Source organism: Pelophylax lessonae (genome assembly GCF_965119305.1).
Source record: "Pelophylax lessonae genome assembly, chromosome: 8".
Classification (NCBI taxonomy): domain Eukaryota; kingdom Metazoa; phylum Chordata; class Amphibia; order Anura; family Ranidae; genus Pelophylax; species Pelophylax lessonae.
Window position 1 is genome coordinate 274,166,986 of NC_138775.1, and position 23,373 is coordinate 274,190,358.

The 23,373-nt window shown below is 45.5% G+C and overlaps 1 protein-coding gene across 1 annotated transcript in view; it reads left to right on the top strand.

Moving 5' to 3' along the window:
• Positions 1–771: 771 nt before the first annotated feature.
• Positions 772–23,373, top strand: part of LOC309562246 (uncharacterized protein) — a gene marked incomplete at its 3' end in the record, with an annotated part of 55,214 nt that continues 32,612 nt past the window's right edge. The window contains exons 1-4 of the mRNA XM_082266366.1: positions 772–836; positions 3,440–3,519; positions 10,392–10,543; positions 14,003–14,079. Coding sequence (XP_082122492.1) covers positions 3,445–3,519; positions 10,392–10,543; positions 14,003–14,079 — 304 coding nt within the window. The 5' untranslated portion in view covers positions 772–836; positions 3,440–3,444. The remainder of the gene's footprint in view (positions 837–3,439; positions 3,520–10,391; positions 10,544–14,002; positions 14,080–23,373) is intronic.

Sequence of the window (23,373 nt, forward strand, 5' to 3'; positions counted from 1 at the left end):
TTTTTTATATATATATATATATATACACACACACTTTTGTACTTGTGTGTACTTTGGAGGGGTAATTAAAGATTGAGATCATGCCCATTACAGACAGGAGACCCTGAGACCACTCCCACTACAGACAGGAGACCATGAGACCACTCCCACTACAGACAGGAGACCCTGAGGCCACTCCCACTACAGACAGGAGACCATGAGACCACTCCCACTACAGACAGGAGACCCTGAGGCCACTCCCACTACAGAAAGGAGCCCTTGAGGCCACTCCCACTACAGACAGGAGGCCATGAGACCACTCCCACTACAGACAGGAGCCCCTGAGGCCACTCCCACTACAGAAAGGAGCCCCTGAGGCCACTCCCACTACAGACAGGAGGCCCTGAGACTACACCCACTACAGTCAGCAGTCGCTGAGACCACACCCACAACAAACAGGATGCCCTGAGATCACGCCCACTAAAAAACAGGAGGTCCTGAGGCCACGCCCACTAAGACCTTCACCTCCCAACCCACGGTAGATATGACAGCGGTGTGTTATCAGGGGGTGGTGAGGGAGATATGACAGCGGTGTGTTATCAGGGGGTGCTGGGAGAGGGGGGTGGGGAGGGAGATATGACAGCTGTGTGTTATCAGGGGTTGCTGAGACTTCTAGTCCTCCTCTGAACCCAACCCCCCTCCTCCTCCCCCCGTCATTGCTGTGAAGTTGTGATCTCACAATAGCGGCCTCTAGCGGCCACTCCTAGTACGGCGTCCCGGTGTCTATGGAGACTGGAGGACGCCGGCGGAGGAGATCAGAGAGAGAGAGAGAGAGCGATGTGTGACCATCCGAGGAGGTGACACTGCATGGGGGAGGGGGGCACAGTGCCATGGCAGATCACTGATATATCCCGGGAGAGGGCATTACACACATACAGGGGGGAGGGAGGGGGGTCACACACATACAGGGGGGAGGGGGGGGGGTCACACAAATACAGGGGGAAGGGAGGGGGGTCACACACATACAGGGGGGAGGGGGGGGGGTCACACAAATACAGGGGGAAGGGAGGGGGGGTCATACACATACAGGGGGAAGGGAGGGGGGTCACACATATACAGGGGGGAAGGGGGGGTCACACACATACAGGGGGGAAGGGAAGGGGGGGGTCACACATATACAGGGGGAAGGGAGGGGGGATTACACACATACAGGGGGGTCATACATATACAGGGGGGAAGGGGGGGTCACACACATACAGGGAGGGGGGCTCACACACATACAGGGGGGAAGGGAAGGGGGGGGTCACACATATACAGGGGGGAGGGAGGGGGGTCACACACATACAGGGAGGGGGGATCACACACATACAGGGGGGAAGGGGGGGATCACACACATACAGGGGGAAGGGAGGGGGGGTCATACACATACAGGGGGGAGGGAGGGGGGATCACACATATACAGGGGGGAGGGAGGGGGGTCACACACATACAGGGAGGGGGGCTCACACACATACAGGGGGGAAGGGAAGGGGGGGGTCACACATATACAGGGGGGAAGGGGGGTCACACATATACAGGGGGGAGGGAGGGGGGTCACACACATACAGGGAGGGGGGATCACACACATACAGGGAGGGGGGATCACACACATACAGGGGGGAAGGGGGGGATCACACACATACAGGGGGAAGGGAGGGGGGGTCATACACATACAGGGGGGAAGGGAGGGGGGATCACACACATACAGGGAGGAGGGAGGGGGGATCACACACATACAGGGGGGAAGGGAAGGGGGGAAGGGAAGGGGGGGGTTACACACATACAGGGGGAAGGGAGGGGGGGATCACATACAGGGGGGAAGGGAGGGGGGAATCACACACATACAGGGGGGAAGGGGGGGATTACACACATACAGGGGGGGATCACACATGTACAGGGGGGAAGGGGGGGATTACACATACAGGGGGGGGGGTCATACACATACAGGGAGGAGGGAGGTGCGCTCAGTGTTTGCACACAGATCAGGCCGGATTATCAGAGGATTATACTGGATGAGGCTCTGAGCTCTCCTCATAATAGCAGCCGGCTGCTTCCTCTACCTTCCAGTGTTCCTGATTTGTAGGATAGTCACATGGACACATAAACTTATCTACAAACAACTTTGCTATAATGTGAACATAAAGGACTGGTCACTGGTTGCTATAGGTTACTGCACATTATCACCGCTTACTGATTGGTTGCTATAGGTTACTGCACATCCTTACCACTCACTGATTGGTTGCTATAGGCTACTGCACACCCTTACCACTCACTGATTGGTTGCTATAGGTTACTGCACATCCTTACCACTCACTGATTGGTTGCTATAGGCTACTGCACACCCTTACCACTCACTGATTGGTTGCTATAGGTTACTGCACATCCTTACCACTCACTGATTGCTTGCTAGATGTTAATGCACATCATTACTGATCACTGATTGGTTGCTAGAGGTACTGCACATCATTATGGCTCACTCATTGGTTGCTGAAGGTTACAGCACATCATCTCCTCAGTGCCTGCACACCATGGACTGGGGGAGTGAGGGGACCCATCAATAGACAGAAAACCCCTAGAACCTGTTATTATGTGAGCAGCTTTCCCAAGGATGGGCTGCCAGGAATAAATGACTAGTCATGCCGCCTGCTGTAGAAGGATTGGCTGGGAATAAAGAATTCATACAGAACAAGCGAGACTTACACAAAGTTTCTGTTTCCGGTGCAGCTCTTTGCCGGGTATCCTGAGGCAGCCAGAACCTCTCTCTCCCCCCCCCCCCCCCCCACCGTCACCTTCCTTCCCCACCCACACAAATCAGCGCACCCCCGGCCACACACAACAACACTCCTAAGCCCCACCCTCTGCTCCGCTAACACTGGCTGTGTCCACTTTGCTATATGAGCCAGGCCTTCAACCAACGGGCTGCTGCTGATTGGGCAGGATGCTGTAGACTCCTAGGGTGGAGGCTGCATGTGTTGTGTTCCCGCACATTGCGGCGGGTGCACGCTAGAAACTAAAACTAATTGTGGGCTCAAGGGGCAGCTGCTTTGGGCCCCACAACAATGACTGGGCCCCGGGGCAGCTGCCCCTTTTGCCATTTTCATCATTAAAGACGGTCCTGAACATACCACAAAAGCTTCAGTTTTGGAGTTGCTCTGACCCAGCCATTACAATCTGGACCTTGTTAAAGTCGCTCAAATCCTTACGCTTCTGCTTTCAACACACCAACTTCAGGGACAACATGTTCACTTGCTGCCTAATATATCCCACCCACTTTCAAATGCCACTGTCACAAGACAATCAGTGATATCCCCTTACCTCTCAGTGGTCATAATGTTATGGCTGATGGGTGTAGACTGATATACAGTTATATGTAACCTGGTCATAGCTTCCCTGTAATGCTTTCTGTATTTTCGTTTTATAGGAGAAATGACTCAGAGGATCTTGCTGGAGTTTGATGCCTTAGAGAAGTATTCACGAGACGTCCTGGCCAAGCATGCAAAGGTGGGTTATAGGTAGGGCCGTGGAAAGTGGGGTACCAGTAATTGCCCCCACTGCACCAATCACCCTTCCTGTGCACCATACATTTCCCCCTGCTGCCCAAAGCCCCTGTGTGCCCCACCCCTACAGCACTGCCGGCTACCCTCCTCTCCTTCCTGCTGGCAGCTGCAAGCACACAATAGGATCCTGCAGAATGGAGAGTGGGGGAAGGGCCCAATAAATATGTCATATTTGCCAGCCCTTTCCTTTCCTGAATGCACGCAATGAGTGATTGGTACATTGGTACTGATCACTCACTGTGTTCATTCATAACTGAAGCATAGTAAACTGAGTTTATTTATTTACAGCTGCAAGAAAAAATATGTGAACCCTTATGAATGATATGGATTTCTGCACAAATTGGTCATAAAATATGATAATAACACACAAAGAATGAAATGTTGCCATGTTTTTATTGAACACACCGTGTAAACATTCACAGTGCAGGTGAAAAAGGTATGTGAAATGTGAACCCCTAGACCAGTGATGGCGAACCTTGGCACCCCAGATGTTTTGGAACTACATTTCCCATGATGCTCATGCACTATGCAGTGTAGATGAGCATCATGGGAAATGTAGTTCTAAAACAACTGGGGTGCCAAGGTTCACCATCACTGCCCTAGACTAATGACATCTCCAAGAGCTAATTGGAGTGAGATGTCAGCCAACTGGAGTCCAATCAAAGAGATGAGATTGGAGGTGTTGGTTACAGCTGCCCTGCCCTATAAAAAACACACACCAGTTCTGGGTTTGCTTTTCACAAGAAGCATTGCCTGATGTGAATGATGCCTCGCACAAAAGAGCTCTCAGAAGACCTACGATTAAGAATTGTTGACTTGCATAAAGCTGGAAAGGGTTATAAAAGTATCTCCAAAAGCCTTGCTGTTCATCAGTCCACGGTAAGACAAATTGTCTATAAATGGAGAAAGTTCAGCACTGCTGCTACTCTCCCTAGGAGTGGCCGTCCTGTAAAGATGACTGCAAGAGCACAGCGCAGACTGCTCAATGAGGAGAAGAAGAATCCTAGAGTGTCAGCTAAAGACTTACAAAAGTCACTGGCAAATGCTAACATCCCTGTTAGCGAATCTACAATACGTAAAACACTAAACAAGAATGGATTTCATGGGAGATACCACAGAGGAAGCCACTGCTGTCCAAACAAAACATTGCTGCAGGTTTACAGTTTGCACAAGAGCACCTGGATGTTCCACAGCAGTACTGGCAAAATATTCTGTGGACAGATGAAACCAAAGTTGAGTTGTTTGGAAGAAACACACAACACTATGTGTGGCGAAAAAGAGGCACAGCACACCAACATCAAAACCTCATCCCAACTGTGAAGTATGGTGGTGGGGGCATCATGGTTTGGGGCTGCTTTGCTGCGTCAGAGCCTGGACAGATTGCTATCATCGAAGGAAAAATGAATTCCCAAGTTTATCAAGACATTTTGCAGGAAAACTTAAAGCGGAGTTCCAGCCATTTACTCACCTGTCCAACGGTCCAGCGATGCGGCCGCCGGAAGCCTCGATCCTCTCCCACGGCGCCGGCATCACTGCTGTGGGCACCCGGCTGTTACAGTTTGCGGCTTCACAGCCGGGTGCCCACTGCGCATGCGCGAGTCGCGCTGCGCGCCGTGATTGGCCGGCAATCTTCTGGGACCTCTGACATGTCCCAGAAGATTGCAGGGAGGGAGGGGGAGAGGAGAACTTCCGCTCAGGGCGCCGCGGCGCTCCGAGCGGAAGTGGGAGCGGGTACCTGTCAAAACTAGGTACCCGCTCCCCCCCCCAAAAAATGACATGCCAAATGTGGCATGTCGGGGGGTCAGGACTCCCTAATGCGGAAGTTCCACTTTTGGGTGGAACTCCGCTTTAAGGCCATCTGTCTATCAGCTGAAGCTCAACAGAAGATGGGAGTTGCAACAGGACAATGACCCAAAGCAGAGAAGTAAATCAACAACAGAATGGCTTAAACAGAAGAAAATACGCCTTCTGAAGTGGCCCAGTCAGAGTCCTGACCTCAACCCGATTGAGATGCTGTGGCATGACCTCAAGAAAGCGATTCACAGCAGACATCCCAAGAATATTGCTGAACTGAAACAGTTCTGTAAAGAGGAATGGTTAAGAATTACTCCTGACCGTTGTGCACGTCTGATCTGCAACTACAGGAAACGTTTGGTTGAAGTTATTGCTGCCAAAGGAGGTTCAACCAGTTATTAAACCCAAGGGTTCACATACTTTTTCCACCTGCACTGTGAATGTTTACATGGTGTGTTTAATAAAAACATGGCAACATTTCATTCTTTGTGTGATATTAGTTTAAGCAGACTGTGATTGTCTATTGTTGTGACTTAGATGATGATCAGATCACATTTTATGACCAATTTGTGCAGAAATCCATATCATTCCCAAGGGTTCACATACTTTTTCTTGCAGCTGTATTTATTTATTTTTGGGAGGGGGGGGGGGGGGCTGTCAGGTTGGCTGCATGGGCAGCAGTCCTTTGCAAAGGATGTACTACTGTAGGCTCAACATTTGTGCCCTGGAAGACAGACAGTTCTGCTGCCACTGTCTGTAGCACCGGGTAATCAACATGGGAAACTAAAACTGTATTCACATAAGTGCCAGCATACTGTATGTAATTCTGACATCCGGCCTTCCCTACAGTCTTGCACAGTTGTAGCGGCTCCTCTCCTGGACTGAAATTGCTTACTCTGATTTCAATGCACACTGCGTCCCCCCTTTATCCGGTTCTGTATACAGGACACAGACACAATGCGGTATACATGTAGTACAGGTATTCACCTATTGCAGAACGAGGTGAGTACGGATGTGTAGGTGTCTATGCGTGACCCAGTTTCTGAAGGAGCATTGTATGACCACAAGTCTCATAGATGGCGTGACTTAGACCGGGTGTCGGCCTCTATGTCTGGCCACATCAATAAAGAGGAACTTCAGTCTTGTTTTAAAGTATTAAAAGTCACCATATGCAAATAGTGTATAGCAGTGGCCTCCAACCTTTCGGACCTCACAGACCACTAATCTCACAATTTGTAATCCCCCGGACCACTAACATAAATTTTACATGCTTTATACACACAGTTCTCTGGCTCTCTGCCCCCTCCCCCTGGATCACACTGCTGCCTTATACACACAATGCTCCGGCTCTCTGCCCCCTCCCCCTGGATCACACTGCTGCCTTATACACACAATGCTCCGGCTCTCTGCCCCCCAGCCCCTGGATCACACTGCTACCTTATACACACAATGTTCTTGCTCTCTGCCCCCTCCCCCTGGATCACACTGCTGTCTTATACACAAAATGTTCCTTCTCTATGGCCCCCTCCCTCTGGATCACACTGCTGCCTTATACACACAATGCTCCAGCTCTGTGCCTCCCTCCTTCTCGATCACACTGCTGCCTTATACACACAATGTTCTGGCTCTCTGCCCCCCTCCCCCTGCATTACACCTCTGGTTTATACAAATAATGCTCTGGGTCTTTGCCCCCCTCCCCCTGGATCACACGGCTGCCTTATACACACAATGCTCCGGCTCTCTGCCCCCCTTCCACTGGATCACACTGCTGCCTTATACACACAATGCTCCGGTTCTGTGCCTCCCTCCTTCTGGATCACACTGCTGCCTTTTTCACACAGTGCTCTGGCTCTCTGCTCCCCTTGCCCTGGATCACACTGCTGCCTTATACACAATGTTTCAGCTCTCTTCCCCCCCCCTCCCCCTGGATCACACTGCTGCCTTATACACACAATGCTCAGGCTCTCTGCCCCCCTCCCCCTGGATCACACTTCTGCCTTATACACACAATTTATTATTATTATTTCAGGTACTTATATAGCGCTGTCAATTTTACGCAGCGCTTTACAATGCTCTCTTCCCCCCGCACTCTGCATTATGCTGCTGCCTTACACAGACTCATCATTGGATCTGACCCCCTTATCCTGCAATGTACTCAAACTCCATGCTCCCTCCCACAGTCTGTGATCAGCGCTGCCATTGGAAGTCCCCTCCTTCCAGAGTTCTCAGAAGCTGGAGCTACAAAGAAGGCATAGGGTTCAATGCGTGTTGACAATATTGACTGTCATCAAGCAGTGAGAACAGCAATGGAAACAACAAAATGTTCCCATGAACCATCTGTGGTCCATGGACCAATGGTTGGTGACCACTACTGTATAGCGCATGAAACAGACACTAACCAATCCAGGAGTCCAGCGCTGTCTTTAGTGAATCCTTTACTGGGCTTCAGATTCCCGGTGCCATCATTTTGGATGTGGTCACCGGATGTGACTTCCTGTTGTCTTACAGCCGGCTCCCCACTTCGCATGCACAAGATCGCTCTGTGCCCAGTCACGCAGCCTCCTGGGATACGTGGCATGTCCCAGGAGACTGCTGGGAATGTGTGTGTGATTGGGGGGGGGGGTTCAAGCTAATGTAATTCGCACCTGGGCGGGAATTTTGGAACTGGGAGTGGGTACCTGTTAGAAAAGGTATCAAGGTTGCAAGAAAGAAAATTGATTGATTCCCCCATCAGCACAATCAGTGTTGAGGGAATCCCTCCCACTGACCCATTGTGTGTGTGAAGTTCCACTATAAAGTGTGTGTCCAGCCAAAGCTAATTTTTACGTTTTGGAGAGTGGGGAAGGAATAGAATCCCTGTAGGGTTTTTTTCTGTTATTTAAAGCGGGGTTCCAACCTCAGAATGTACTTTTCACCATCCGCTTGCTTTTTTCTACCTGAAAAACAATTGGATAATTAGATTTTTTTTTTCATTCACTTACATTGTTCTTAAAGAAAATATACTTACCTTCCTTCCTCTTCCTCCCTCTGGGGACACGGCCGCCGACATCACTTCCTGCTTGCATTGACTCCTGGAAGATCTGCACCGACCCTGCTGGTCACTTCCGGTACAGGCGCGTTATTCCCTGCTGAACAGCTTCTGGGCATGCCCAGAAGCTGTGCAGAGATGACGCGCCTGCCCCGGAAGTGACCAGCAGGGCCGATGCAGGGAATTCTGGGACTCCGACGTCACCGAAGAGGGACGTTCCGGCTTCAGCTGCCCACAACTGAGATGGCAGCGCTGGACAAGACATTTTCAAGGTAAGTATTTCTTCTAACAGGTAAGTGAAACAGGGGGCCGTTCAGAGGCTATCGTTGCTTAAATGCATTAGCCCTGACTGTCCCGGGGGTATTTTTATCTAAAAAAAAATTTTCAGGGTGGAACTCCGCTTTAAGCAGAGGGATTTCCATCATGTCCTGTCCCAATGACAACAATTGCATCAGAGAGGAAGTGGAGGAAAATCTGCAGAAGGGACAAAAACAGCATTTTCTCTTATTTTAACCACTTACTGACCGCCTGCTGCAGTTTTACTTTGGTCCTTTGATGCTAAATACCGGGGTTATGGCAGCAGATAGCTGCCATAACCCCGGTATTTTTTAAAAGGGCAGGCGATCGGCTTTTAGATAAGGGTGGTCCCAGCGGCTGATTTGCAGAGGGATCACCCTTATGGGTGGCGAAAGCGGTGCCCTCCCACTCCCGCCGCGTCCAGGCAGTTTTCCCAGCTAACCAGACCCGCCGGCAGCGGGGAAAACGATCCGGTCCCGGATCCTCTGAGACAGGAAGTCCAGTGAGGCTCACTCCACTCTATGGCCTTGGAGGATCCGGAGCAACATCAAACGTCGTTGCCTAGCAACCGGTTTAAAGGGCCGATTTTTTTTTTTTTTTTCAACATTTTTTTTTTCTTTTTTAGTGTAGTTGTGAGGTCTGAGGTCTTTTTTACCCCTGATCTTACAATAAAGAGGACCTGTCATGCCTATTTCTATTACAAGGGATGTTTACATTCCTTGTAATAGGAATAAAAATGATCAAACATTTTTTTTTAAATAAACTGTGTAAAAAAAAAATAATAAATAGGAAAAAAAAATTAAAGCGCCCTGTCCCCGTTAGCTCGCGCACAGAAGCGAACACATACGCCCACATATGTAAACGGTGTTCAAACCACACATGTGAGGTATCGCCACGATCGTTAGAGCGAGAGCAATAATTTGAGCCCCAGACCTCCTCTGTAATTCTAAGCTGGTAACCTGTAGAAATTTTTAAATTGTCGCCTATGGGGAATTTTAGGTACCAATGTTTGTCGCCATTCCACGAGCGTGCGCAATTTTGAAGCATGACATGTTGGGTATCTATTTACTCGGCCAAACATTATCTTTCACATTATGCAAACAAGTTGGGCTAACTTTATGTTTTCTTATTTTTTAATTAAAAAAGAAAGTGAACTTTTCCCAAAATTGCGCCTGGAAGACCGCTGCGCAAATACGGTGCGATAAAAAATATTGCAATGATCTCCATTTTATTCTCTAGGGTCTCTGCTAACAAATATATATAATGTTTGGGGGTTCTAAGTAGTTTCCTAGCAAAAATTAAAATGATTTCAGCTTGTAAACAACAAATGTCAGAAATAGGCCTAGTCGTAAAGTTGTTAAAGTAGGGGAAGAATACTTTACCCTTGACCTTTTTATTGCTGTTTTTATCCATGCTGCATTTTTTTTCTCCCTTATGATACCCTTCATTCACAGTCTTCTGGATTAAGAAGCCAAATGACATTCAACCTAAAAGACTGAGGACATCTTGCAGAGAAGTAGAAGTACAACAAGTGCTGAAGTGAGAACTGTCTGGGAAAACGACACAGCCAATAGCGACCAACTTTACAGCTTTTCATTAACACAGACAGTGTGAAGCAACTAGTCATTGAAACATTTTATAAATCAGGCTCCTTCTCTTTTCTGTTTGAAATCCTTTTGTTATTTTTTTTTTTCTAGAAACAGACCCTGAGCTACCTGCAAGGTCTTCACTCCCTACAGATTCCCTTGACCTTTGATTCTGGACTGGAAGGTGATCAGGACACAGAGAGGTGGTCAGCCCGCAGCAAACTTCTGCTTGAAACAGAGAAGCCTGCAGCATTATCTCCAAGGTGTGCTTGATTTTCAGAACAACTTTATCATAAAGTAAACCTGTGCTAAAAGAAATATGGACACCACTGGGGACCATCTTCTGAAAATTCAACTTGCCTGGCTCACTTAATACCGTTCTTAAACCTAGAACAGGCGTGCAACATAAACCATCAGAGAGAAATCAGAACTTCTGATGTGCATACACATGTTCTGAGCCCGTGATTCTGAGAGTACTGAAGCCATTGAATCACCCTGACAGCCAGGCAAAAAGCATTTTAAGAAAAAGCATCCACAGTGGCAGCCTTCATATTTCTCCCAGTAGAGGTTTCCTTAAAGTGTATGTAAATGCGACCAATAAACTTCTCTTATTTGCTCCCTTTTGAGCTGTTAAATATACAGTTGAAAGTAATTTGCTGCATCCTTTGATAAGTGCAAAAAGATGCCTGTTCATCCACTGACCACCAATGTAGGGGGTGGGGGTTAATCATTACTCCCACTGACCACCAATGTAGGGGGTGTGGGGGGTTAATCATTACTCCCACTGACCACCAATGTAGGGGGTGTGGGGGGTTAATCATTACTCCCACCGACCACCAATGTGGGGGGTTAATCATTTCTCCCATTGACCACCAATGTAGGGTGTGTGGGGGGTTAATCATTACTCCCACTGACCACCAATGTAGGGGGTGTGGGGGGTTAATCATCACTCTCACTGACCACCAATGTAGGGGGTGTGGGGGTTAATCATTACTCCTAATGACCACCAATGTAGTGGGTGTGGGGGTTAATCATCACTCCCACTGACCACCAATGTAGGGGGTGTGGGGGTTAATCTTCACTCCCAGTGACCACCAATGTAGGGGGTGAGGGGGGTTAATCATTACCAGGGCTGGGACAAGGGGTGGGCTGGAGGGACGGTTGCCCTGGGCGCAATGGTTTATTGCAAGGAATGGGGCGCTCTGACCCTAACACTAATGGAGGGGGCACAGTTTGGCATCTTTGCCCTGGGTGCTGGATTGCCTTGTCCCAGCCCTGATCATTACTCCCACTGACCACCAATGAAAGGAGGGGTGGGGGAGTTATTCATTACTGCCACTGACTACTGATGGATTCAAGTCAGTTGGGTAATTATAATGACTACTGATGAAAGGGAGTCTGGTGGTTTATTATAACTGCCACTGGCTACTGATGAGAGGGAGTTGAGTGGTTTATAATAACTGCCACTGACCACTGATGAACTGGAGTCAGGTGGTTAATCATAACTGCCACTGATTACTGGTGAAATCAAGTCGGGGGGTTAATTATATCTGCCAATGACTACTGATGAATTGGAGTTTTGTGGTTATCTATACCTGCCACTGACTACTGGGGAATTAGAGTCTGGTGGTTTATTAAAACTGCCACTGACTACTGATGAATTGGAGTCAGGTGGTTAATTAAAACTGCCACTGACTACTTTTGAAGGGGGGTCTGGTGGTTATTTATAACTGCTACTGACTACTGATGAATTGGCATTGGGTGGTAATTATAAGTGTCACTGACTACTCGTGAATTCAAGTTGGTTGGTTAATTATAACTGCATCTGACTACTGATGAATTGGAGTTGGGTGGTTTATTATAACTGCCACTGACTACAAATGAAAGGGAGTTTGGTGGTTAATTCTTGCTGAAACTGGCTACTAAAAAATATGGGGGGGGGGGGGGGTAATTAATATTGTCACTCACCACCTATAAAGAGGGTGGCATTAATATTACTGCCACTGAGTACCAATGCAGGAGTTTACTTTTGCCCCTACTGACACCATTGTTGGGAATTACTATTACTGACACCAATCGTGGGGTTTATTTTTACTCACACATTCTCTTCAGTGTACATCTGGATCCTATTTTGTCTAAAATATAGCAAGTTAGGTGACACCCATTTTATTGGCCATGCCCCCTAGCTGTAGACGGCAGCATGCTACATCCACCACATCTTTTTTCTATCCTTTTAGGTGCACTTTCTGATTACTTTCAAATGTTGGCAACTATGGAGATAAGATATCACCAAATGCTTTGAGACAGCGGGTGTTTAATTATTCGTCCTTTTAAATTTAAACCTTTTGGCAATCTATATGCCAAAAACAGATTTATAGCCACATTTTGTAGAAGTGTTCTATCCCATTGCCTTGGGATACACCATGAATCAGCTACATACAATACATAACTCTCCATTCACAAAGATATAACAGCAGCATAGGATTATTATTTTTAGCCATGTGACTGACAACTGTCACATGGCTAAAATAAATAAGGATAAATATCCTTATGCATCCTATTTTGTGTTGTATCAGAGAACAGCACAAATCATTCTTCTGTATTGTAGAAGCTGAAGTTTGTCATTTTCTTAAAGCGGAAGTAAACCCATTGATTTCAGAAATCCGTTACATTCCCAGCATGCCGGGATTGCTAACTGTCACATTTGCTTGTGCTGTCAACCAAACTGTCAAACCCATCCAAGGGCTGGTGTCATAATTGATCACATGTGCAGCAGCATGGCAGTTGAAGATTAAAGCGGAGTTCCACCCAAAAATGGAACTTCCGCTTTAGGTATTCTAACCCCCGACATGCCACATTTGGCATTTAATTTTTTTTGGGGGGGAGCTGGTACCTAGTTTTGACAGGTACCCGCTCCCACTTCCGCTCGGAGCGCCGCGGTGCCCTGAACGGAAGTTCTCCTCTCCCCCCTCCCTCCCTGCAATCTTCTGGGACATGTCAGAGGTCCCAGAAGATTGCCGGCCAATCAAGACACGCGGCGCGACTCACGCATGCGCAGTGGGTACCCGGCTGTGAAGCAGCAAACTGTCACAGCCGGGTGCCCACAACAGTGATGCCGGCGCCGAGGGAGAGGATCGAGGCTTCAGGCGGCCGCATCGCTGGACCGTTGGACAGGTGAGTGAAATGGCTGGAACTCCGCTTTAAACAGAGGCTAAGATGACAGCTTACTTTGTTGAAAACTATATGAGGGTTTACTTCTACTTTAAATACCTTAAAGTATAACTAAAGGCAAAACTTTTTTTTAGTCTTGGATAAGCGGGAGACAGATTATTATTACACTTTGTCCTGTTTACCATTATCATTGAAAGTGAATGTAAAGCAATGCCAAAATTTTGGGCTGTCCCCAGTAAAGTAAAAGTGGGGAAATCTTCCAATTGGACCGCAGGGGGGGGTGGGTGTCCCAAGGAATTCCCTTAATTTGCAGGGATTCCCTCTCACTTCCTGTTTGGTTATGGGACAGGAAGTGAACGGAAATTCCCCCCAATGGGACACAGTTGGCAAAAGTAAACCTTGGAAGAAAATGGAATTAAAAAAAATGTGCCTATAGTTCTTCTTTTATTTATGAATTTCCAGCTTTGGCAAGTATTGTAGCTTGTATGTGTAATATCGCAGGTGTGTACTGTGTACAATGCAGTTACTCATATGATTATTATTTTTACAAGGAATAAAATCGTCACTGACTATGCACAACCAGTAATACAACCTTTTGCTGCCACTGCTGACCACTCTCTGCAGAAAGGTAAGTTCTTATTTTACTTTCCTCATTTTAGAAAGGTGGATTCTACCCTTTTGTGAACAGAGATCCTTGATGCCTAATCATCCAGCCCAAATTTGGCACCGTCAGATGTGTTTGTTACCTTGATAGTAATCGTTATTATTTTAATGGCATATAAGGTTTTTATTTGGTACAGTGTTTTAATAAGACTTTAATGTTATTTTCGCTATTTATTTTACAGATCATTATCATTTATTTAATTGATTTCCTTATCATTATTATTTTTTTTAATACTGTAATTGTGACTGACAATTACAGTATTAAACAGATACACAGTGCCATCTGCAGGCTGCAGTGCCATCTGCATGATGATTACATAATTGGGAAGCACACTGATCAGTCACTAATTGTTAGTGGGGACTTAGGGAAGCTAGCAGCCATGCAAAGAGGGTTATTTACTAAAACGGGAGAGTGCATAATCTGGTGCAGTTCTGCATAGAAACCAATCAGCTTCCAGTTGTTGTTTTTTTTTTGTCAAAGTTTAAAGGGGTTGTAGAGGTTTGTTTTTTTTTTTTAAATAAAAATAAGAAACATCATACTTACCTGCTCTGTGCAAGAGTTTTGCACAGATCAGCCCTGATCCTGCTCTTCTGGGATGCCCCTCTGGCGCTCCTGGCTCCTCTTCTTCATCGGGTGCCCCCACGGAAAGCTGCTTTCCCTAGGAGCACCTGTGCAGGCTCCCTCCCGAGTCCTTCTGCTGCGTCCATTGACACAAACAGCGGTGCTCGGCCCCACCCCCTGCTCCCGTGTCACTGGATTTGATTGACAGCAGTGGGAGCCAATAGCTTCCGCTGCTATCAATCTGCCTAATGAGATGAGAGGGGAGGGGGGGGGTCCTTAGTACAGGCCATCTTGCTGAAGAATGTTACCCTAAGACAGGTCTATTTTCCCCCTTGCATAGCATGTGGGGAGGTTGGTCAACAGAGATATCTGGAAACTAATAAGTGTGCAGAACAGGAAGTTAAAGTGTTACTAAACCCAGGAGCCTGCATTCACTATATCTGATCTCCCACAGTACACAGAACATGGAAATGCAATTATTTTAGTAAATATTAACTGCTAAATCCCTTTTCTCATCAGCAGTATATAGCAGTCTTGTGACTTCTATCAGTGTCTGGTTAAAGCTTGTAGGAAGAGTTTTCATTCTGCTCTGACTGTCCTATAAGGATGCAGGACCCCTGACCCTCTGTCTGGACAGTGCTGATTGGCCCTGTGCTGATCACATGCATCATCCCAAAAAAAAAAAAAAAAAGTTCTCAAGCAATAACACCAAACTGAGCCCCTAATGCTCTGTTCTATCAAGAGATGGATTGGGGACAGTAAAAGAAAGGGAGAATGAGAGAAGACAGGATCAAACAGCCTTTTTACACAATGCAGAGGATTAAACCCTTGGGTTCCAGTAAAAGAAAAAAAGCATGCTTAACCCCATATATCGCTTTTACTGTTGTGCATACCTCCCAACTTTCTGAAATGGGAATGAGGGACACCTATTCACAAAAGTATGTAGGCATAGGGCATGCCCCCTGTCACACCTCCCTTAAAGGAGAATTGTGCAAAAAAGGATTAGGTAAATCCACTACAATTCCTTTATATTGGCTTATGGAATTTACAAATGCAGCAGTTTAGAAATTGGATGAAAGGTTTAGTGCTGGAAAACACTTTTTGATAGATAAGGAGTGCATTTTATATACAACTATATGGATCAGATCAAAATGAGGGACAAATAAGGCGGAAAGAGGGACAGAGGGACTTTGTTCCAAATCAGGGACAGTCCCTGGAAATCAGGGACAGTTGGGAGGTATGCTGCTGTGGGTTTAGTAACTTTTTAGGCCTCATGCACACTGGAGGATTTTACAGCGGATGTTTTTGGCGTCAGAAATTTTTTTCTGCAGCAAGTAAACTCCTCAGCATGCTCTCATATGTCTCCATGCACACCCAGGCTGTTATCAGCAAGTTTTGGCAGAGGCATTTTCTGGCTGAAAAAAAAAACCAAGGGTTGTAATTTTTTATTTTTTTTGTATACAAACTTTTATTGAAAAAAAAAAGAATATGGTGGTACAAAGGAAGTAGGCAAGTTGTCATAACAAACACTGGTATTACATAAAGTTTACAAAAAATAATTCTTAAAGCAGAGTTCCAGCCTGATTTTCTTCTTTTCTGATTTCTGTAGGGAAAAGCACGTTAAAGCGGAGTTCCAGCCCCAAAATCGACATAGTCGATTTTGGGCCATCCGCTTGCTTCTAGTCACCTGAAAAAGAAATGGGTAGTTACGATTTTTTTTTTTTTTTTACTTACCTTGTAATTGCAGAAAAATATACTCACCTTTCTTCCACTTCCTCCCTCGGTGGCCGCGGCCCGCGCCGTCACTTCCGCTTTGCATTGATTCCTGGGAGCTGAACGTCATTGCTCCCAGGAATCAATGCGCCTGTACCGACCCCGACGTCAGTTCCGGTTCAGGCGCCGTCATACCTTGCTAAACTGCTTCTGGGCATGCCCAGAAGCTGTGCAGGGATGACGCTGCAGCCCTGGAAGTGACGGCGGGGCCGGCGCAGTGCATCTTTGGACCGAAGAGGACACAGAAGAGGATCGTGCTGGCTTCAAGCTGCCCACACCTGAGATGGCAGCGCTGGAGAAGAAATTTTCAAGGTAAGTATTTCTTCTAAAAGGTAAGTGCGAACCAGGACAGATCAGAGGCTATCCATTGTGGAATGTAGTAGCCCTGACTGTCCCGGGGGTATTTTCATTTAAATTTTGTTTTGGTGGCCAGAACTCCGCTTTAAAAAAAGAATCGGACATTTTTTTTTTTTTAAGGGTCATTTACCTTATTTTAGGGGCATCTCTGTCTGACTTCCTCCTTCTGCAGCCGTGACCCCGGACGTCACTTCTGGTTTCGCATTGCGTCCTGGGAGATGTGTGTCATCCATCCCAGGATGCAATGGGAATGGCCGGCCGCTCCTCTGATTGCCGATCGCAATCTACAGCGCATGCGTGAGATTGCGATCGCCATTCTGGGTAGCCAGAAACCAGGAAGAGGGACACAGCGACTTCAGACGCCCACACCGGAGATGGCCGCGCTCTTCAATCAATTTTAAAGGTAAGATTTTATCTATATTCATTTACTGTACTCTACTGTAATGTGGGAATAATATTAGTGTAATTGGCGTTAGTTTAGGATTAGGGGGGGATTTTTATCTCAAAAATGTTTTTGAGGCCGGAACTCAGCTTTAAGTATTCTCTTATAAACTTAATTAAATAAGGCATTGTGAAGGCGAATAAGTGGTAAAAGATTTCCGCGCTGATGGGAAAAATTATATATGACTGCAGCCTACCTCAAAATATAGCAAACTATATTTAACAATTATGGGTGGATGTGGAGGTAAGTGGCGCTGTCAGGAATAGGAAGTAGGGAAAATAAATATATCGGTGGGTCACTTTATATTGAATAATAAATAGAGTTAAGTGTATTAAAATATTAAATCCTCATAAGTAATGTGTGATATACAGTGAATAAATATAAGAAAATAAAAAATATATAAAAAAATGTTTTCCCGTGAGTGAATAGTGGGAGATAAAAATGTAAGTGTATAAAATTATTCCAATATAAGTGTCACAAAATTAAATAAATAAATTCTGTATATAACAATCAAATGTGTAAAACTGAGCCACCAATAAAACACACTTGTAAAATCAATAAACGTGGTGGTACATTATTGCATAAATTAGGTGAGAAATTTTAAAATAAAAATTAAGGTGCTCTGTTCAAGTGCATAAGAGTGCTAGTGATAAAAAGACTATATAGCAATATTTAAATTAGGTAAATGAAACTTTAAAAAAATATAAAATCATGAACAGTGTCCAAGCAAAGTACATTAAATGTCCATAGTAGTAAATGGTGCCACAAATACACAATCAGGTGTGGATAAGTCCCAAATAGAGAGGGGGAAGAGATTATCAGGAGGAAGTGGATTCCAGGGATTCAGAAATGGTGGGGGTGCTCAATATGGGAATAAGTGCTCCCCTCCTATTGATCCCGCACTCACCAGATGGTGGTACCCCTACAGCGGTAGACAGCGTTTGGGGTGACTCTCAGGGGTCCCTCCGAAGGCTGACTAGGTATCCACTTGGTCCCGACCTCCTTTCATACGCTCCTCTCCAGAGTAGTTAATATATAGTAATTCCTCATAACCATTCCGATATGTAGGGGAGATGTCCGGATGAAAGGAAGAAAAAAGGCTCCAATAGTGAAGTATTGTAAATAAAATGGTGCTTTATTAATCACTTAGTACACAATACTCACATTTAAAACAAGAGAACCATGCATATATGTCCTAGGGACCGCAACACCCTCGTGTAGCGGTTGTTTCCGGGACGCGGTGCGTTCCACCGGCCGGATCAGCGTCTCAGTCAACAGGAAGCGGAACTGACGTGACCACACTCTACGCATTTCGTCATCAATGACGTCATCAGGAGCAGCACTCTTTTGGTGGTATTTGATCACCTGTGCGATATTTACTTTTTGTGCTATAAACAAAAAAAAGAGCGTCAATTTTACAAAAATAACAATATTTTTCACATTTTTTTATATGAAATTCCCCCCCAAAAAAATGTAAAAATCAAAATTTTTTAACATTTTAGGCCAATTTGTTTTATGCTACATATGTTTGGTAAAAAAGATCGCAAAAAGCGTACTACCAAAAGTTATCGTGTTTACTAACTAAGGGAAAGATTTTTGTCATTTTTGTTGTTTTTTTTTTTAACGCGTAATGGCGGCGATCTGCGATTTTTTTTGCGGTACTGCGACATTGCGGCGGACAGATCGGACCCTTGACTGACATTTTTGACACTTTTGGGGTTACCAGTGACATTACTACAGTAATCAGTGCTATACATATGCACTGTTACTGTAAAATGACACTGGCAGTGAAGGGGTTAACTTTTTTGAGAGGGAGGGGTTATGTGTGTCCCTAGGGGCGTGATTCTAACTGTGATTGGCTGTGGCTTGAGGTGTAGGAACAATGATCAACGGTCCTACATAGTAGAACCGTATGATTACTATTCCTACACAGGGGAGAATGACAGGCGGCTTGTTTACATTAGCCGCTTGCCTTTCTCCCGCTCTAACGGGCGATCGCGAGTGACCGACGGACATCGGGTCCGCCGGGCACACGCGCGGGGGGGGGTCCGTGACCGCGCGGGAGCGTGCCTCCGGTGGCGTGCGCTTGCTCCCACGGGGAGTAGCCCTACATCGCTTTACCTGTGAGGGGCTGACTGCCGCAGTAAATAGTCGTGCGGCGGTCGGCAAGAGGTTAAAAACCCTGAAAAACGCGGCTATTCAACATTAATCAACGTTTTCAAACCATAAGATTTTGTGAGAATATAGTTTTGCTAAAAAAAAGGTAAAAAACGCTACAGCTGAAAAAAGCAAAAAAAAAAAAACCGCTGAATATCTTTACTGCAAAAAAACTTAAAAACTCTTTCTACAGATACAGCTTTCTACTGATGTTTTGATAACATCCAGTGTGCATGAAGCCTAAGAATTTATGAGATTTCTGGCAGGATCTACGTGTATTTTTATAACAGATATAATAAACTGCTTTTATTTTTATATTTAACAGACCAAAATGGAGCAAATGAGAGAACTTAATTGCTGGGGTTTACATATAGTTTAATCACTAATATCTTTCCAGATAGATGTGATTAGCAGAGCTCAGTATGTTACACGGAGGATTTCCTGTAAAGAGATAACATTGCTACTTCTCCTCCCTAATCCTGGGCTCAGATCTTCTTCTGGGAGATCAGTAGATAATATATCATCTATATATCTATTTTCCATTGCTTGCTCTTTTACCACTGATCTCAGAAAGCTGAATGCGACAAGATTATAGATAGAGAGCTGCGTAATGGGTATTTCTTCATCGTCTCCTATTTATGGCATTTTTAGTAAATAGAAAGAATAGCTCATCAAAGGAGCAGTGGGGTAAAGTTGCAGAACATCCAATCATGAAAATGCATTATATTTTCTATACATGTTAAATAAAACTGCTTTACAATATGTGCAAGGGGAAAGCACAGTGTACTCTTAGTAAGTAGATATTACAATTTTTAACTAAACCACTTCTGGACCGGAAAGATTTACCCCCTTAATAACCAGGCCATATTTTGCGATTCGGCACTGCGTTACTTTAACTGACAATTGCACGGTCGTGCGACGCTGTACCCAAATAAAATTGATCTTTTTTCCCCACAGATAGAGCTTTCTTTTGGTGGTATTTGATCACCTGTGCGATTTTTATTTTATGCGCTATAAACAAAAAAAGAGTGACAATTTTGAAAAAAAAATCAATATTTTTCACATTCTGCTATATAACATTCAAAAAAAAAATCAAAAAATCAAAATGTTTTAACATTTTAGACCAATTTGTTTTTTGCTACATATTTTTGGTAAAAAAAATCGCAAAAAGCATATTTTGATTGGTTTGCACAAAAGTTATCGCGTCTACTAACTACGGGAAAGATTAATGTAATTTTTAATGTTTTTTTTTTTTTTCTAGTAATGGCGGCGATCTGCGATTTTTTGCTGGACTGCGACATTGCGGCGGACAGATCGGACCCCTAACTGACATTTTTGTCACTATTTTTGGGGTACCAGTGACATTACTACAGTAATCAGTGCTAAAAATATGCACTGCTACTGTAATAATGACACTGGCAGGGAAGGGGTTAACAGTATAGATGATCAAGAGGTTAAATGTGACCCTAGGGGAGTGATTCTAACTGTATGGGTGTAGCAGCAGAATATGCCAACTCAAAAATAAAAATACCAATGCATATCCACTCAAGGATATAATATTGTAAACTCAACAGTAAAAAAATATTCCAGTAAATATACACTGTTACTGGAATATTGACATTGGCAGGGAAGGGTTAAACACAGTGGGTGATCAAGGGGTCTAGGGGAGTGTTTCTAACTGTATAGAGATTGGCTTTTGAAATGATCACAGAGACATGCGAGCCTATATAGCAGGATCACATGAGCTCTGTGATCATTTCGGGGAGAAGGACGGTCGGCTGTGTTTACAATAGCCGATTGTCCCTCTCTCTCAGCGGGGAGTGATCGTGGATGTCAGGCGGCAATCGGAGCCACCTGACACCCGCAGCGGCTTCCCCGCTGACGATCGGGGGCGGGAGCGCGCCCCCTTGCTGCCTTCAGGCGAGTGACGTATCCCTACGTCACTTTTCCTATAGGAGCCAGACTGCCACAGTAAATATACTGTAGGCAGTCGGCAACTGGTTAATTAACTAGCAGACTTGCCGTCATCGAGCTCATGAAGTACAATACACATTGTTATAAGTGTAAACACCCCCCCCCACCGTAGACAATAGGTGAGTTAATCAGCACAATCAACCATGTGTGGAAGATAGATGGTTGAGCTGATGACATTAGCATCTGCCATGAGTCTGACTGTTCGGAGCAGTTCCCTATTGACAATAGGCAGCTAGGCCTTTAACATGAATCCTAGGCCTAGAGTCCCAGAGTCTGTGTGTCTTGGGGAGATGTGGACTTGATTCCAAAGTAACATTACTCCAAGGGTCCCCCCAAGCATACACCCCACAAAGAGCATATTCTCTCACAAGCCAGGGCCCATAGTCAGTAGGCAAGAGGCTAGCCTGCAGTCCCCTCCAAAAGCCCCTGTCCTGAATGCGTTTGTCACATATATAATAAATATATTTCCCAAATAAAGGTCTATATCTAAAATAACCTGTTTGTCAAAAGCAACAAAATACTAAGGGGTTAATCCCCCGCATTGTGTAAAAAGGCGGTTTGATCCTGTCTTCTCTGATCCTCCCTTTTTCCACTGTCCCCAATCCATCTCCTGATAGAACAGAGCCTTGGGGGCACTCTGCACATGCTCAGTTTTGTGTATTTTGCTTTTTCTTTTCTTTTGGGAGAGTGCATGTGATCAGCACAGGGGGGCAATCAGCACTGTCCAGACAGAAAGTCAGGGGTTAATGCAGCCTCATAGGACAGTCAGGGCAGAATGAAGACTCCTCCTACAACCTTTACCAGTGCTGGGCTGGACACTGATAGAAGTCACAAGACTGCTATATTCTGCTGATAAGAAAAGGTATTTAGCAGTTTATATTTACTAAAATAATTGCATTTCCATGTTCTGTGTACTGTGGGAGAGCAGATAAAGTGACTGCAGGCTCCTGGGGAGAGCAGATATAGTGACTGCAGGCTCCTGGGGAGAGCAGATATAGTGACTGCAGGCTCCTGGGGAGATCAGATAAAGTGACTGCAGGCTCCTGGGGAGAGCAGATATAGTGACTGCAGGCTCCTGGGGAGAGCAGATATAGTGACTGCAGGCTCCTGGGGAGAGCAGATATAGTGACTGCAGGCTCCTGGGTTTAGTAACATGTTAAATTTCGTTGACCATACTAAGAATGCACGGTCAGATTGTAACCTCACCCTTGTATGGTTGCCACTGGAGCAGGTGTCCTCTTTGGAAAATGTATCCTAGCCTCCTGTTGACCACGCCCATTTTAAAAGACCCGCCCTTTCTGATGTCTAAAAATAGAATTTAAGCAAACTCACCAGGAGCATTAAGTAATAATTTTTTAATATTTAAAACAACGATATTGCACTCAGAAAACTCCTTTGCATAAGCGCTTGTCATAGCTAGAGAGAGATGTTGATCTGAGACTGCCATGGCCAGCGATCTGGATGATTGCAAAATCGCTCTCCAGTGCAAGTTCCAAGGAAAGAGAACCCGCCTAAGTGTACAAAGCAGTGATGTCCTTGTGGCTGCTCGGCACCATTTGGAGTGTTCTATTTGGTGTGAGGTTTCCAGGAAACGCGTTTCGGGTTCTGCCCTTTTATCAAGCTTATTGATAAGTCAGGGCTACCTGAACCAGGTAGAGGCACCCATTAATAAATTATGTCAGGAAGAAAGATGGTAGCGCTGGACAAGGTGTATGGCAGCAATGTGGCGGATCACAGCAGGACAACACTGGATCCACACTGGATCCACTGGGCCGGTGAGTATTAACCACTTAAGCCCCGGAAGATTTTACCCCCTTCCTGACCAGGGCCTATTTTGCGATTCGGCACTGCGTGACTTTAACGGACAATTGCGCGGTCGTGTGACGCTGTACCTAAATGAATTTGACGTCCTTTTTTTCCCACAAACAGAGCTTTCTTTTGGTGGTATTTGATCACCTGTGCGATTTTTTGATCATGCGCTATAAACAAAAAAA